This window comes from Drosophila teissieri, chromosome 2L, assembly GCF_016746235.2.
Source record: "Drosophila teissieri strain GT53w chromosome 2L, Prin_Dtei_1.1, whole genome shotgun sequence".
NCBI classification, from domain to species: domain Eukaryota; kingdom Metazoa; phylum Arthropoda; class Insecta; order Diptera; family Drosophilidae; genus Drosophila; species Drosophila teissieri.
The window spans coordinates 17828119-17844469 of NC_053029.1; the positions used below are offsets into that span (position 1 = coordinate 17828119).

At 46.8% G+C, this 16351-nt stretch overlaps 3 protein-coding genes across 11 annotated transcripts in view; 2 read left to right on the forward strand and 1 right to left on the reverse strand.

Annotated features, from left to right (window-relative positions):
- LOC122626629 (potassium channel subfamily T member 2) overlaps positions 1-7116 on the forward strand; it is a 95018-nt gene extending 87902 nt beyond the window's left edge. For 6 of the 9 annotated variants that reach the window (XM_043806952.1, XM_043806957.1, XM_043806954.1 and 3 more), the window contains 7 exons: positions 28-213; positions 268-474; positions 2788-2964; positions 3459-3664; positions 3805-4162; positions 5065-5253; positions 5315-7116. In XM_043806952.1, the coding sequence (XP_043662887.1) occupies positions 28-213; positions 268-474; positions 2788-2964; positions 3459-3664; positions 3805-4162; positions 5065-5253; positions 5315-5602 (1611 nt within the window). In that variant the 3' untranslated portion in view covers positions 5603-7116. The remainder of the gene's footprint in view (positions 1-27; positions 214-267; positions 475-2787; positions 2965-3458; positions 3665-3804; positions 4163-5064; positions 5254-5314) is intronic. The other 3 variants (XM_043806951.1, XM_043806958.1, XM_043806959.1) reach the window with 3 other exon arrangements.
- Positions 7117-7318: 202 nt separating this feature from the next.
- Positions 7319-15601, reverse strand: LOC122613678 (nidogen). The gene is made up of 12 exons (XM_043787978.1): positions 14992-15601; positions 12529-13008; positions 11673-12434; positions 10906-11547; positions 10383-10653; positions 10174-10319; positions 9704-10113; positions 9373-9530; positions 8587-8841; positions 8353-8527; positions 8002-8286; positions 7319-7941 (listed from the first exon to the last, which is right to left on the reverse strand). Exons 1-12 carry the CDS (start codon positions 15220-15222, stop codon positions 7686-7688), a joined length of 4071 nt encoding a protein of 1356 aa, XP_043643913.1. The 5' UTR covers positions 15223-15601; the 3' UTR covers positions 7319-7685.
- LOC122613685 lies at positions 8846-9562 on the forward strand. Its single transcript, XM_043787991.1, has 2 exons — positions 8846-8971; positions 9030-9562. The coding sequence occupies exon 2, from the start codon at positions 9032-9034 to the stop codon at positions 9335-9337; it is 306 nt and encodes a 101-aa protein (XP_043643926.1). The 5' UTR covers positions 8846-8971; positions 9030-9031; the 3' UTR covers positions 9338-9562.
- Positions 15602-16351: the final 750 nt, after the last annotated feature.

Genomic DNA, 16351 nt, shown 5'->3' on the forward strand with positions numbered 1-16351 from the left:
GTTAATTTGCCGCTCACTTAATTGCAGCGCGAGAAGGAGCGCGGGTCGCACATCTCCTATATGTTCCGCCTGCCCTTCGCCGCAGGAGCCGTGTTCAGTGCCTCCATGCTGGACACCCTGCTGTACCAGGCCTTCGTGAAGGACTATGTGATTACCTTTGTGCGGTTACTGCTGGGCATTGACCAGGCGCCGGGCAGTGGGTTCCTCACTTCGGTAAGTCCCAGTCAGCTGATGATAGGGGATTTGTCTTAACTTTGCCTCCCGCAGATGCGCATCACTAAGGACGACATGTGGATACGCACCTATGGTCGCCTGTACCAGAAGCTGTGCTCCACCACCTGCGAAATACCCATTGGCATTTACCGCACGCAGGACACCTCGAATGCGGACACGTCTCATGTGAGTAACTCGCCGGTCGAGAGATGGGGACCCTTCTCGGCCTTCAGCAGGCATTGTGTGCGCTTGCGTCCATCGGTGAGTCCAAGGCAAAACAAACAATAGCAAATCTCAGATCAGATCCCAAGATCAACTTCTAGACCGCGCATCCGACCCCAGCCAAAGAAAAGGGGTCGGCTCTGCAGGACACTCGAGATACATACATAGATTCTTTCTAACCCAACTAACACGCTCACTCCACTCACTCACCAGTCCACACTTAGCCTGACTATCTCTCTGTTTCTCTATGTCTAACTCTATCTTCCTAGCTCTACTCTAACTATAGCCTTTTACTTGTCTTTGCTCACTTATTCGCATCTCGAGCTGCGATTAGGTACACACACCGAAACACAGCGAAAAGCAAATTAAACAGAAAACGATATCCTTTTAACTTCAGTTGCAAATTAACTAATTGAGTTCCCCAGATGATGACGAGGCCTAATCGAAGTTCTTTTGGTTCTGTGTTCTGTTCGGTTCGGTTCGGTTTTTGGTTTCACTATCCCTCAGTTGGTGTTTTACTTTTGGCTTTTGTGTTCTCAATCACACGCTTACGCTTTACTACTAACTGCATTGAGTCTCAAGTCTGTTCATCATGCGCATACGAAGTTTGCATATTTACCTCGAATAATGTTAAGTGCATACATTTACCTGTTTCCCTCTCTCGCTCTCTCTCTCTATATATATATATCGAAATATATATACTCCTTTCAATTTTGTAACCGTAAAATACCGATATGGTAAAGATATAGATTTATCCTTAAATATATATAATATAAGCTTGATTGACGCTATTAGCAACGACTCGCTCCCTTTAAAGTAAACTCCTACCTTCCAGAATATACTCATTTATACAAAGTGTAGCGTGCTGATTCTGATTCCGATTACGACTCCCACTCCCATTGCAGTTTCCGTTTAGATTGCCCTCCCTTCTTTGTTTACTTTTCCAGTAGCTCTGACCTTGCTGCAGATCAGGCCGCAAGATATGCGCCAATATCCCAATCGCCCGTTTCGTTTTTGAATTCAGTTTTTCCGTCACAGCATTCATCATTCGATAGGATAACAGATCAGACAGACGAACCATTAGCCAGCATTCTGTGAGCATATTAGATCAGGCCAATGAAATTACTCTTACAAATTACACATACGCCCCGCTGTACCAATTGAACAATTGATTTGCGTTTGTATTGGACCTGACGCACACGCACGCAGTGAGTTTCCCCAAGCGAAAAGCAACTAAGAAAAAGCGAAAGCGAAAATGAAAATGAAAATGAAAACGAAAACAAAGAAAATACCAATGAAATACCGAAAACACAGCCACACTTCATACATTCTCATATGCCTGCCCCTTTAGCCTGGCCTCCAATTCGTTGTGTGTAACTGTGTGTAGTCTAGTCGTAGTAGTTGTTCCTGGGAGTGGGTAGTGGTACCTCCAATCCCATCCTGTTGGTCCTTTTTGCGTGACCTGTTGGCTGCTGCATGCTTGGCTTTTCCGGCTTTAATTTAACTTCGGCTTTAGTTTTAGTTTCAGTTTCAGTTTCAGTTTCAGTTTGAGTTTTGTTTTCTTTCCGATTTGTTTCCGTTGCTGTGTGCATGCCGCCTTTTAATTAGCTGATTGCATTTGCTTTGCTTTGCATTGTGCCAGGCCTTGCAGTTGTGACTCTTCCCATCTCTTTCCATTCTCTGGCATTGAACAACTCCCCAATTACTCAAAGTTTTTGTCCCTGCCCAGATGCGCCGCTGATTGCTCATTAAAAATGCGCGCTCGATTTGAAAATCAATAAGAGCCAACCGCATGGGGGATGGGCGAACAATTTTGGGTTATTTGGCAAACACGAAAAAAGAACGTTATTTAATTAGAGTTGAAAACACCCCGAACGTATGTAGGTGCAATGTAGTCCCAATGGTCGAAACTTTGTTTTCTCTATATCCCAGTTGATAAACAACCGCCAATAGCTTGCCCAGCACCTTTTTCCTAGAGTTTTTATCGGTTTTGGTTGAGAAACATTTTGCTTTCTGGCTTTTTAAATCAATAAATCGCGTGTTTTGAGTTCTTAAAATTTTTGAATTCAACCGTTAGCGGAAGGGGGAAACAAACTTTTGCGTGTTTCCTCCCCACGGCATGCCTAAACAACCTAAATGTTAACCATTTTGCTAAGGCCACAACTCAATCACCATACCATACTGATACACTGACACTCTCTCACACACACATGCATACTCGAACACTGAGAGCAGTGAAAGCAATTTGCCATTTCAATTAAAAACCAATTAAATATGTAAATCATTTTGTGTTTAACCGAACTCATTGAACTCGAATTTGCATACACCAAACTAATCATGGGCATGCCTCAGTACGACGAGGAGACCGGCACGCCCGACTCGACGAAGGACTCGACGGAAATGCTGCGCGGGGTCACCTACCGCCCGCCTGGGTCGGCAACAGGTGGCGCCAGCAGCTTCCGGCCTCAGCCGCAACGCCAGCGTTCGGTCAACTGCCTGGGCGGTTGCTCGGAGCGCAAGGGATCATCCGTAAGTAGCGCCCCACTCAACTGCATTCTCCATGTCTCTCCAATCTCTCCAACCAACTGTACGAGTGTCTCGGCGGTTAAAGGGCGGGTGTTAGAGGGTGCCATTTAAGTTTGGTTTGAGTTTCAGGTAGGTCCGTCTTGATTTCATTCCGGCTTCTGCAGCATGACGTTCTTTGTATGGTAGCATGATTCACTACAACTAAAACAACTAAACCAGCAAGGGACGATGCAGCTCATCGGTCTATCTGCAAAGCTCCACCCGACTGCATTTCCGCACAACAACAACACACACTCAGGATCAGCTAGCACATTCTTAGAACGGGCCTCTTTGGGGTTTCCTCGCAAAGTATCTTATTGCGAATGGTTTGGTTTCTGAAGTGTATAACGCTTTCTATAAAATTCAATTATGTCAATTGGGAACCCAAACTGGCCTGTAACATCATGTGAATTGCTTACCCCAAAGTAGTGTGCTTAGAAAGTACTTAAATCTTCTAGTATTCCATCAATCTGGCCGACGAGGCGAGGGACAACCACGCTCAGCAGATCGAGCGCGCGGAGATCGCGAATCTTGTGCGGAGTCGGATGGAGTCTCTGAATCTACCCACGATCGACTATGACGATGTGAGCGAGAAGCGCAACCACCTGTCCTATGTGATAATCAACCCGAGCTGTGATCTCAAACTGGAGGAAGGCGATCTCATGTGAGTAATACACACTTCACTCCTAATTAAGGGTCCCTGTTCGGGCGCCACTTATGAATTCTTTCGTACCGTGCTATCTCATAACTAAGTAAATAATTGTTTTGCATTTAATATTAATATTAATATTTTAATATTAATAGATACTTGGTGAGGCCGTCGCCGTTCTCCGCCCAAAAGACCTTCGAGCGACACAACTCGCGCCGCAAGTCGAACATCTCGTTCTGCTCGAACATTAACCTGGGAGCCACCTGTGGCCCTCAGATGCCGCAGATGAACATGAACATGGCCAACACCGCCGTCGGGGCTGGATCGCGTCGAGGATCCGGCATTGCCGGCTTGAACCCCATGCAAATGCAGAGCGTTCAGACCTTGGCCGGGTATGGATCAACCTCGCAGCGCTGTAGCCCCCCGATGCAGCAAATTAAATCGAATTCTCTTTCTCTACCCGACAGTCCGACGGTGGTTGGCAATCAGCGAGGACGGAGTAACTCATTGCGGGTTGGCTATTATTCCTATTACACACACTTTATCCACACACACCAAACACACACCACCGATTTCCCTCTCTCTATGTTTGTTCGTTTGGTTCGATTCACGTTTCCACGTTCGTCTGTTACATTTTAACATTTATGTTTTGAAACACCAGGACCACAAAATTAAATTACCTTTATGCTGCGATTATTATTGTTCTATGCCCACTCCTACCACATTACGAATCCTTGTATGAATTTATCTCAAATCTGAAACTTTCGATCGCAGCATAAACTAAATCAGAAAATCTCTTAAGTGTGCCCAAAAATACCACTAACCTTATGTAACCTTTACTAAAAGCTTGATTTAATTGTTGATTTCTTAACAAATTGGCTATGACAAACGAATGTGTTCACTCTGTTGCTTGTCCCATTTCTGGGACATGCACTTGCACTCTCACACTGAGCATCAAAATTATGGGAACACAAGAATAGGCCGCAGATCACCCCTCCAAACAAGCACGGCAGCTACTGCAACTGCAACTGCAACAATCAACAGCAGCAACCGCAAACAACTGCAACAATCAACTTCAACAGTAAACCGTAGTCGTAGTCCGCACCCAGAGAATAATCACTGAAACAAGGAACCCATGAAATATTAGACACGTTTCATTTCGGTGTCCAAGCTGAAAACAAATTAGCCCCACCATCGAGCCGCATTTCGAGTTGACGTTCATGTGTTTCTTCTTTATGTGTTCGTTTAGTTCTTTGAGTAACTGTAACTGTAACTGTTACTGCAACAATTGCCAATTTGTATGTGTAAACGTAATTGAGTTTCGTTGGTATCAAAGTAATTCGGTCTTGGGCTTACTAACCCCACTAATGATCGCCAATTTTGGTGGATGTTCCCCATGCTTGCTCCTATTGCAGATCGACAACGATATCCTGCTGCGTCGATCCTCGTCCCTGCGACAGGGCCTTCCCAGCGTGGGCGTCAGCCACGGCCGGAGAAAGTCGTCGCTGGAAGAGATCGGCATTAGCCACTTCACCACCCTCATGCAGGCAACCAACCATAGCAATCCCATCAAGATATCCCTAAACGGTAGCATCGGCATGGAGGTGGGTGCCATAGCGATCTGTATAGTGCACAAAAGAGCTAACTTCTCTCTCTCTCCCTCAGAACCAGATCTCCTTGCAGGTGACACCGCCCGAGGAGCCCACACCCATGCTAGGTGTGCCTTGTGTGTTGGGCGGTGGCGGTGGAGGGGGCATTAACCCATCTGGAGCAGGCTCCTCCACCGGCGGCATGCTGGGCGGCGGCTCCTCACTAGCCATTAACACCGCTGACCTGGGACCCGGACCAAGTACCTCTTCGGGCGCCAGTGGGTCACTGCAGGCACAGGACTCGCTGGGACAGCAGTCATCTCAGGTGTCATCGCCTCAGCACTTGCAGGGAACGATCGTATGATACAACCTGATGTGGGGGCGCCGACTCCGCTCCTCCATGTCGAAAAACAAGTGGATATAGAATTCGGCCAGCACACACAGACACACCCGTAGAGATAAGTTCTAGGCAGAGCGAAAGTATTAGGAACCCAACCAAATAAACCCACCCACCCCAAAGGCTGTCTGTGGTGTGTGTTCTCGGTTAGTCCACTTCGAGTCCCATTAGGTTAGTCGCGTACGCTTAATAGATCACTAGGGAGTGGCGCGTGCTTATCAGTTTATCGCTAGGGAGTAGGCATACGAGTATATTGTATATTGCATGTTTTGCAAATTAGTTGTAAGCTATGAACATGTCGGCTTTGTACAAAGGAAGCCGCGGCAAATTGTGTTTTGGGAACAACAAATGTAGTTAAACTATCGGATAGGTGGGGCGATGAATAAGCAAACTGTATAACTGTATATATCTGACGCCTAGTTCTAAGCCAGATGTAGCAAACTATCAAATAGATCGGGCTTTAACGAAAAACCATGTATGTATATACCTTAGGTATGATCACTTAGTTGGGCTTTAGCTCGGTGTAGCTTCCCCTTCCTTCGGGAGGATCTTCCTCTGACCCACGTTTAACCCCATATAGATACATATATGAAGGTGCTATCAATGTCTTGTACTATACACACATTCAGATTCACATTTTGTAAAACTACTAGGAGTGTTCTACATAATTATAGGAGAGAAAGAAGGAGAAAAACAAAACAAGAAAGGGAAAGTGAAAGTGAAAGTGAAAGTGAACGGTTTTCATAACATAAATTGGAACGGGCTTTGGTATACTCTAATGCTTTACAAACCAACAGAAATATGTATACATATATTAAAATAAATCAAACAATTTGTATATAAACTATGTGAGTAAGAACCAACCATGCATTCAAATTAAAAAAAAAGAAGGAAAACTACTATAACCTTATGAGCAAAACTTAATTCGAAAGACAACAGAATTTAGATATCGTATATAGTTTAGAGTTAACTATTTAAGGCTAGTTTGAACAAAGGATCAAGTATCGGAAACTGTACCAAATTCAATGAGCTATGTGTACCAGCGTTCACATCTAACACAACCCAGTAGCAAAGTGTAACTCAATTCGATCCCAGCTATAGGCTCTCTAGAAATTAATTAAAGCAAACTATGTACCTACTCAACCACATACCGCATACCACAAACCACAAACCACACAAACACTCACACTCACACTCACCAGAAATGTTAGTTAAAGCACTACGTCAGTTTTATAAGGAAATTTTAGTCAACGATGACGATGAAATGCATTCCAGTGTCTGGAGGGAATACCTAGTTTAGCTTATGCCTAGCACCCCAGAAACCTATTTATATAGATATATATAGATCTGTATACTACTGAATCTGTACATCTGCAACCACATAGGCCACATAGATCAAATCGATGTCTCAATGTACAAAAGTAGTTAACTGAGCCGCAATTGGCATTGGCTGCGGCATTAGAGATACGATTAGTGCGAACTAGGGTATAAACTTGCTGTAATATTTATCGGCGCCATGCTCTTTAAGGCATGCCGAGCAGAACTCACAATAAACTCAAACTATAGTTGGAAATATTTAAATCGCCTTTTTCTACTACAAGCTTCCAACTTTTCATGAAGTTTAAACCATTAGTTTTACGTGTGCTTCTTCAAACAATGATTTCTGGTTTTCAGTTCAATTTATTTGTCGCCAAAGTGGGTTGAACTTACATTCGGTCTTATAAACAATTCGTAATTTATGTAAGAATGTGCCTTTAACTGAGGGGCCTCAAGACGGTTAAATTATGATTTTCTGAATTAACTATCCAATTAATTGTTGAACATTGGTCCTAAAAAACGCCTCTCCCAAACAATCAAATTCTGGCTAAATTTCTAGCTTTTTCCTTTTATGAATTGTTTTGAAATCTTTGAAATGGCACCCAGACACTCCTAGTTAGTTAAGTAAATTTAGTTTAGTTTACTTCGATACCCTTCCGCGCTTTGGTTAACTTGCTTTTTGTGTGATTGTATACGTATCGAAAAATAATTTCAGTTTGCATTTAACATAGACTTAGTAGCCGGGCGCCGGCACGGTGCATCCTGTAGAGGCGCTGGTGCACTTGCAGCTCTTTCCGGAGGGAGCCTGTCGGTTCACCAGGCAGAGCCGGGAGTCCGTGCATCCGCCGTTGCCGATCTGGCAGGGACTCTGGTACTGCGGGCAGTGCTGCTCCACGACGGTCATGCCGTACATCTTGTGGCTGCCAAAGAAGGGCGGCTGAATAGCCGTCTGGCGTGCTCCCAAGCTGTCAACGATCTCCACTTTTTTCCTACAAACAAAATATTCGTATAAGTATGATATTCTGCCTAAAAATACCCGAAGAACTCACGTGGACCAGTCTGTCCAGTAGAACTGATCGTGCGTGAATGTGATGCCGAAGGGATAGGTCAGTTCGTTGGAGATGGTGCGGATTTGGCGGTTTTGCGGATCGATGCACTCCACCTTCTTTGTTCCGGCATCCGCGTAGCACACCTCTCCGGAGTTCTCGAGCACCACCAAGGAGTTGGGCAGAGTTACGGCACCCTTACCCAGCAGAAGCTCTCGACCTGTGCCGTCCAGGTTAGACATCTCGATCTTGGGTGATTCGCGGTCCCAGTCCGACCAGAACAGTTTCCTGGTAAAGCATACCGTTAGAATGATTGAAGTTTGGATAGGGTGCTTAAAGCAGGACGACACTTACTCCCTGTAGGGATCCACGGCAATGCCACGGGGGTTGACGAGCTGCTTATTGATGATAACTGCCCGCAAGGAGGAATCGTCCAGGCTGGCCACCTCAATGGTATCCTTTTCTGAGTCCGCCCAGTAAAGGCGACGCGAGATCACATCAATGGCGATACCCTCGGGAGATTCAACATCTGAGGAGAATGATGATAGTGTTAGACATTTGCTTGTGCCTAAAATACTGTTATCCTACCAGAGGTGATGAAGGGTCGCGGATCAGTGCCGTCGTATTTGGCGCTCACGATCTTCTTGGTCGAAATATCGCCCCAGTAGACGCGACCCTCCACACAATCCTTGTCCAGTCCAATGGCCATCTGGGCCACCGAGATGGGACGCACATTGCGTCCATTTAGCGGAACGCGAGCGATCATCACACCCTGGCTGACAATCAAGAAGTCAGAGTCCTGATGCTGACGCTCCTGGCACAAGGATCCGTTACCGTAGAAGCCTGAAATGGAAAAGCAACACCTTTATTAGCTTATATAGTATAAGATTGATCGTAGTACTCCTAGCTGCATCAGTCTTTTCCACTTTTCTTCTCTCACTTCAAAATTTTCAGCTTTCTGATAAATTAAACGGTAAGTTCCCTTCTATGGCTTATAGATACCCAGCCATTTCGATTTGTGTTCCTTTAAGGGATGCGTCATACCCAGAAGGTGCTGACCAAGATGTGGCGCCCATCCGCCGGCGGGCTTAAACTGAAATCGCGATCCTTGAACCAGCAAAACTTCAAGCCCAGCATATCCGACGAGCCCAACAAGCGCCCTACGCACTTTCAGTCCATGCGCGAATTCTTTATGCATCCGCTGACCTGGGACCGCAACAACGGCTACTTCAATGTGGTTCTGGCTTTGTCCATTTTCGGATTCTGCTTCCTTAACTCCTGCGCCCCGTGCGACCAGAAGAGGGGTGGTCCTGAGGAGCGCACCACCCGCCCGCAGTGAGATCGGGGCTTGCCTCGAACTCATCCCAAACTCACCCTGATTACAGACGCAGACTAGGCCGGAGTTGGTCGAACGGCACTGAGCATTCATGTCGCACAAGGTCGGGTTGTTCAGGCAGTTCTGCTCCTCAATGCACACGTATCCATCTCCCTTGAAGCCAGCGATGCACTGGCACCCGTAATTGGCTGGATCCCTAGAAATAAAGCAGCAGAAAATTATTATTTATATCTCTTCGTTTTACTGGGTCATCATATAGCTCAAAAGCTCAGATAGAAGATCTTAAAAAACTAAAAGAAAATCTGCTTGCGTATTGGATATTGGAAAATGTCAGTTGATTAAAAAATATTCGGTGATTGAGACACTTACTCGGTAGGCTCGCATGTGGCGTGGATGCCGCAGTTGTTGAGGATGTGGCAGGACAGGGGCTTGCTGGTGCATCCTATGAGAGCATCGCCCTGGTATCCTTCCAGGCAGTCGCAGTACTGGACGCCCTGCACCGAATCCCACTTGCAGATCGCATTCGAGCCGCAGAAGACGCTGCCGCAACGTCCCGCCGGCACACAGCGGTCACTGACGTCCCGCTCGAAGTCCGCTTGGCACCGGCAGACGCCGTCGTCGCAGAAGGCGTTCTCGCCACAATGCTCTGCGGACTGGCACTCGGCGGCCAACTGGCAGCGGAAGCCATCGCCTGCGTAGCCCGCCTGGCACTGGCACTCCGACTTGCCCAGCTGCTCGTCATAAACGCAGGTGGCATGGACGTCACAGATATCGGGTCTCTGAAAGGGTTTCAAGAATGCTGTCACGGGGATTCATATTTAAGGGCTATAGTAACTTACAACTGCACACGAGTCGTCGCTGATTGGGTCGCAGTTGTATCCATCGCCTCTGAATCCCGGCTGGCAGGTGCAAACGTGGCGCAGCTCCTGGCTATACCAATTGCATGTGGCGTTGGAGTGACAGTTGTCATCCACATCGCAGGGAACTACAAGGTACCAAGATGGTTAAGTAATCCCGACGCCTTCAATCAATCTAGTTAGAATCTCACTCAGATCGGCATTCCTTTCTCCATCGAATTCCTGCACGTAGGTGCAGCGCAGGCTGTCCTCGCTCAGTTCGTATCCATAGGGGCATCGGCATTCCCCTAGAGCATCGCAGAGCGGATCCACATCGTGCCTCTCAAGCAACAGGGGCTCGCAACGTCCGTTCTCCCAGACTTCGCCATGTCCGCAAATATTGGTGCAGGTGTAGCCATCGCCGTCGAATCCTTCGTGGCAGGTGCAACGTCCCTTGTAACAGTCGGCGTCCTTCGAGCAGCGCTGAGTACGAAATGATGATACACATAATGAAAAGATGTGCTACCATAAATGTTGCCTACTTTTCAGCGCTCATTTCGTTCTTAAAGAGCACAGAATATGGATTTTTGGTATAAATAATAGTAATGAAAATTATAGTTTATTATATGTTTAGCCCAGAAAAACTAATTTATGGAATGAGAGACATTTTCTTCTCCCTGCTCTAGATTCTTGCACTTGCCACATCGCCATATTGAAATATTTTTGTTTACTCACGTAGCACTCGTCGGGGTGTTGGGGCATCTGTTCCTCGGGATATGGGTAGGGATCCGGATAGGGATACTGATCACGTTCCTGCTCACGCTCCTCTTCTCGTTCCCGCTCCTGGTCCTCTCCCTGGCCGGGATACGGGCTGGGATTGGGGCTGGGTTCAGAGGTGGGTTCAGCTTGACCCTCGACTGCTGGCGGGTACTCAATGTTGTCAGCGGTGCTGTTGGACAGGCAGCGGTAGCCGTTGCCCTCGAATCCTTCTGTACAATAGCAGGTGAATCCGCCCTCTGTGTTGTCGCAGATGGCGTTCTCGTCGCAGACGTGTGAGCCTGTCGCGCACTCGTCGATGTCCAGGCAGACCTCCACTCCACGCTCATCAAGCTGAGCAGCGAAACCGTGGTAGCAGTCGCACCGGTAGGTGTCCTCGTAGGGAACGCAGACCGAGTTGTCCACGCAATCGGCGGTACCATCGTTGCAGGCGTTCGATTCGGGGGTCACGCCCACCTTGCTAATGGCGCCAATGCGCAGAGCCTGGTCGCGCTCCACATAGTCCAGATCTACCTTGGAGATCTTCTGCAGCACCTTGGTGGCACTGGGATCCGCCTCGTCGTCGCGCAGGCAGCTGCGGTACAAAATCCTTTGCTCCACCTGCAAAAACCATCAAAAGAACATTTTAAAATCGTTTTAGCAAATTATTATTTTAAAATGTATGGTACGGTTATTTTACCATATGCACATTAGAATTTTATACAGAAGTAAAGACTTGGCCTTACCTGAAGTCCCAACACACGCTGCTCTTCCGAAATATTCAGATTAAGGACCTGCACCGATTTGAGTTCTCCAGGTCTTTCGAAAGTGTACTCCTCCACGTAGTCGGGTAGGATTAGAACTGCCTCCGCTGCCACAGCAGGAACCTCACCATAGAGCTCGATCTTCACGGATAGCTGGTCCCAGTAGTTGAGGCCCTCGAAGGTCTGATTCACGTGGAGATTCTCCCCAGAATCGAATTGCAAACGCGATACATGGGTGTAGACACCGCCGGTCAGTTGGTATCCATTGGCCACACCACCCACCGACTTGGCGAACAGCCAGGGCACAGTGGTCAGCAGTGGGAGGACCAGCCGGAGCTGGGCGCCCAGCTCGGGGGTCAGGGGATTGATGGTGGTATAGGTGCGACCTTCGCTGGTCACCACATACGACTGCAGCTTGGCATCCTCGCTGACGGGCAGCTTGTTCAGCTCTCCGGTCAAAGTTCCAGTCACTCGGATCGGTTGATCGTTGACCAGGCAGGACTTTCCATTGCCATAGTATCCGGATCCGCAGACGCAGCAGTATCCTTCGGCCTTGTCATGACACTCGGCCTGCTCGTGGCACTGATGGGCGTGGGCCTGGCAGCTCTGAGCCAAGGCGGGGGACTCTGTGAGGGACTCGGCATTGTCGGGAGTCCTCACGTTCTGTTCGTTCTCAATGGGAGCCACTTCGAACAGCCAGACTCCGGGCACCCCCAGGTTGGTGCTTTCGCTCAGGAAACGGGCCTATAGAGGGATAATGGGGAAATTATACGAAACACACCCACAAAAAATGTAGAAAACAAACAGTTCTACCATATTAAATGCATATCACACTTACATTTTCTGACCCGGAACCGTTCAAGGTGTAGAAGCGTCCATCTTCAGCCACAAATCCTGCCTGGGCACGAATGTCGGGGAGACCCAATCCTGCTGTCTCGCCCTGCACCCAGTTGAGACCGCCATCCGGATAGATGAACTGCACAAACGTGCTCTGATCGTCGGCAATCAGTGCCACCTGAAAGGTGTTCAGACGGTCCGTCTTGGAATCGAAGTAGCCCACATTGCGCCACGTGGCCACGATCACCTGGCGAGCCGCGAATTCAGGCTGGCTGCTAAAGGCGTAACGCACCAAAGTGGAGGCTCTGTCGAGGATACTGGGTTCCTTGGACTCGAACAGGGAGATCGAGCTGCCCTCATCGCTGAACGAGGTGTCCACGTTCGAGTAGAAGGCCGCTATGGAAGCGTATTCCAGCGGAAAGGGCTGGTTCAGGTACTCGGGGAACTCGGAGTTGAAGGTGAGGATGCCATTGGTGTTGATCTGGGGAATTCCACAAAGAACCATAAATATCATAGATAAGGAATATTATGGAGTTGCATTTAAAATATCAATTGTCTTCCTCACATATGCAATTTACTGATGTTTTTACGGTGCTAAGTAGGAATCTCTTTTAACATGGATCCTAATCAAAACCTAAGGAGTTTTACAAAAGGTTTTGCTTAATTCCTTTTAATGCTAGCAGGATCATTTTGTTAAGTGTATGGGAATAAGGAAGTTCCACTTGGGATCGTTTGAAGTGGAAATACTTGGCTCCATATGGCGCGGCAATCAGTGCGCCCCGTGAAGTGCTAACGGGCCACTTAACTCCTAATGGCCATTCGCCTGGCGGAAACAAAACAAAAACAACAACAAACCATTAACAAGGCGGCAAATGATCTGACGAAGGGATGTGCCCCGAGACCCGAGATGCATATTAATTGATCCGCTGCAGTGCCTCCTAATTGAGTCCTCGGCCGACATCTGCCTAACGATCCGTCTAAAATTAGCTGCAACTCCATCGGTGCAACAGGCAATCTGAATAAACAACCCGGAATGGGAGCACAGGTGTTCGAAATGCTTTCTTGTGGTTGCCGACAGGCCATTGCATAAATCATGTCACTGTGCTGGCTCCACGGGTTCCGTTCATCTCGACGGGGGAGCACGGCATGCCTGGAAATTCCGGCAGCTTGGCAGGTGATTTGTATGGGTATGGATCCACATGGATATGCAACATGCCACAATGGACGCCAAATTGAGGTTGGGAAAGCAAACATCAAATACTTCGTTCCTGTTCAGCATCTTTTTCACACATGAGTAATAGACTTGGACTAGCCTCAAAGTATTCAAAATATTTAAAGTATTATTAAAACAGTTTCTGTTTGGATAAAGAGTGCGTGTTGCATTTTCATAGAAGAAGACAAATCCAGTGAGATATTACAGATTAGGAAGCCAAAAGAAACGTCCTAGTTAAACAGAAACACAACGGAATATAAAATAGATTATTTTTACCCCACTTATTACTTTGACAAGCAAAAACACACAAAATATACATCTTTCAGCATAGTATGTAATTATGAATTGCAAATTCGTATCCTCAAATGATCTTTTCATTCTTTTTTATAACAACATTATTTTGTTTTTATTTCATTTGATGATATCTAGGCTGGCATTATTCTCACGCTGTTGCCGACAGAATTATGGACTATTTGGGAGTTTATTTATACCCTTTCTTAATGGTTTCGACACCAATCCGACCCAAGCGCTTTAGAGCTGGCTACTGGCTCCTCCGAACTCTTCAAACATTCCGCGAAGGAATTTCAATGAAATTTATGGATTTCTATGGCCATTCCGATTCTGTGCCGCGTGCTATTTCTCTACGTCAGACACATAAATTCAGTTAATTAACTAACTCAATGCAGAACAGATAAAAAAGCGCGTTCAAAAATAGGCGACACTCGCAGTAGGCTCTCAGTTCGGAGAACTCATAACTTTGGCTGCCAAGTGCCGAAACCACTCAGACACTCGGATGCCCGGAGCTCTGGCATCTGGCAATTGGCCAAGGCGTCAAAGCGACATCAATGGGTTTGGCTTTCGGTTTTCGGTTTTCGGCTTTGGTCTTGGACCACCCTCAAGTGGCTGCGGATTGTAGCTGCGGATGTACGCCACTTGGCGATTGGGACACCTTTCGAGTGGGGTGCGTGTGTGGAAATCGATGTGCGACCTGTCATGTTTTGCCGAAAATTAATGTCGCCTATAAATACGCGGCCACCACAACAAAGCGGGCTCCCCCAAAAATAGATGCATAGTAGTCTAGAAACTATTGAACCGCGTTGTGTTTGCATATAGATTGCCCCTTATCGCCGCGGGCTTATCACCTCGTCACCCTGCACGCTGCAAAAATTCATTCAGTGCACAATCTATGAGATACTTTGTAGTCTCACTCGATTCTGCATTTACTGAGGGGGTTATACCAGGGGTACTCACATGGAGCTGCTCGTACTGCTCCCCGTAGAAGTGAATGGGCTGCTCCAATGGCAGCACGATCGTCTCGCTGTCGCCCTTGGGCAAGACCTGTATGCTGCCCAAGGAGCCCTCCTCGAACTCGTACAATTCCGAGGCGCGCAGGCTGTCCAGATAATGCTCGAACTGTCCGCTGACCAGGATCAGCGAGCTGAGCAGCAGGCAGGCGATTAACTTGTTGCCGAAGTTCGGCATTGTGGCGGGATATGGATGGGTCCTTCCTGACTTGTATATCTCTCTACTTCTTTGACTTTGACACGCGGGGATTTTACAATTTCGCCACAGACATTTTCACACTAGACACAAAACCGAATTCCTGAAGCGCTTTTGCTTTCGCCTCAAGTTTGATCCAAAAATATAGGCGGTTTATAAATAAAATTTGGTGGCACTATCTATTCGACGAGTATATATAGAGGTTTATGGCGTGTGTATAGTTTGACAGAATTTTGGAACTGTCACTCCAAGTGGCGGCCAAGCTCCTCTGCTTTTGCTTCTGATTTCTGCTTTCTGCTTTTCTTTTGCTTTCTGCTTCCTGAGCGCACGCGAGCAAGGAAACCCGAACGAACTGCACGCCTTGCCAACAGATTCTCGACTGATTGGCCGTCGTCTCCGCGGTGGATTCTCTTCGACTCGGTGCTCATCCGTCCGTTACCATCGAGTATCTGTGTGAGCTGGTGGCCGGAGTGGCGTTCAGTGTGTGTGGGTGAGTGGCGGAAAGCGAGAGTTTCTCTGGAGGCCACAGATACCATGCATCTGTGCCCCGAATAGGATCCACGCACTGCATGCAGTCCGAACCAGATGCTGTTCGATTATGACAATTCTTTATTGATGTTTACCATCAACAATCGTCGTTGGCATGGACACTCAGTTCGGAGGGAGTACTTAATTATAGCCAAATAAAATAATCAGTTAAAAACGGAATATTAGCATAATTTGGTGATACTCAGAATCAGCATTTTATTAATGCAAAGCGACTCATACATATATTTTATAGCTATACCTTTATTGTATGTAATTCAAATCCGTGAAGTGTTCACGATGAATATTCATTTATTTTTTTACACACCCATATATAAGTGAAATGTTTTTCAACTACAATAAAGGAGGAGACATTATTTTACGGGCACCTCATAAAAAGCTTAAAAGCAAATCGCTCTTTGATTTACGCTTCATACCCTAAATGGCTTTAAATTCTGTCAAGTTAGTCTTCTCCTGACACTTCGTCTTTTTAACATTGCAGAGTTTTCGAATCAGCATACTAAAGTGATATATATAAATGACACGTTGTTGTGATATGTGCGTATTTAGCAAAGAAGAATCTGGA

What these genes read in the sequence shown, in the direction of transcription:
- LOC122613685 (XM_043787991.1), top strand. Translation starts at nt 9,032, where the DNA reads ATGCGTCATACCCAGAAGGTGCTGACCAAGATGTGGCGCCCATCCGCC.
- LOC122613678 (XM_043787978.1), bottom strand. Translation starts at nt 15,222, where the DNA reads ATGCCGAACTTCGGCAACAAGTTAATCGCCTGCCTGCTGCTCAGCTCG. An exon ending in AGCAGTACGAGCAGCTCCAT is followed by an intron (nt 13,009 to 14,991) that starts GTGAGTACCCCT and finishes GGAATTCCCCAG; the next exon opens with ATCAACACCAATGGCATCCT. An exon ending in ACGGTTCCGGGTCAGAAAAT is followed by an intron (nt 12,435 to 12,528) that starts GTAAGTGTGATA and finishes ATCCCTCTATAG; the next exon opens with GCCCGTTTCCTGAGCGAAAG.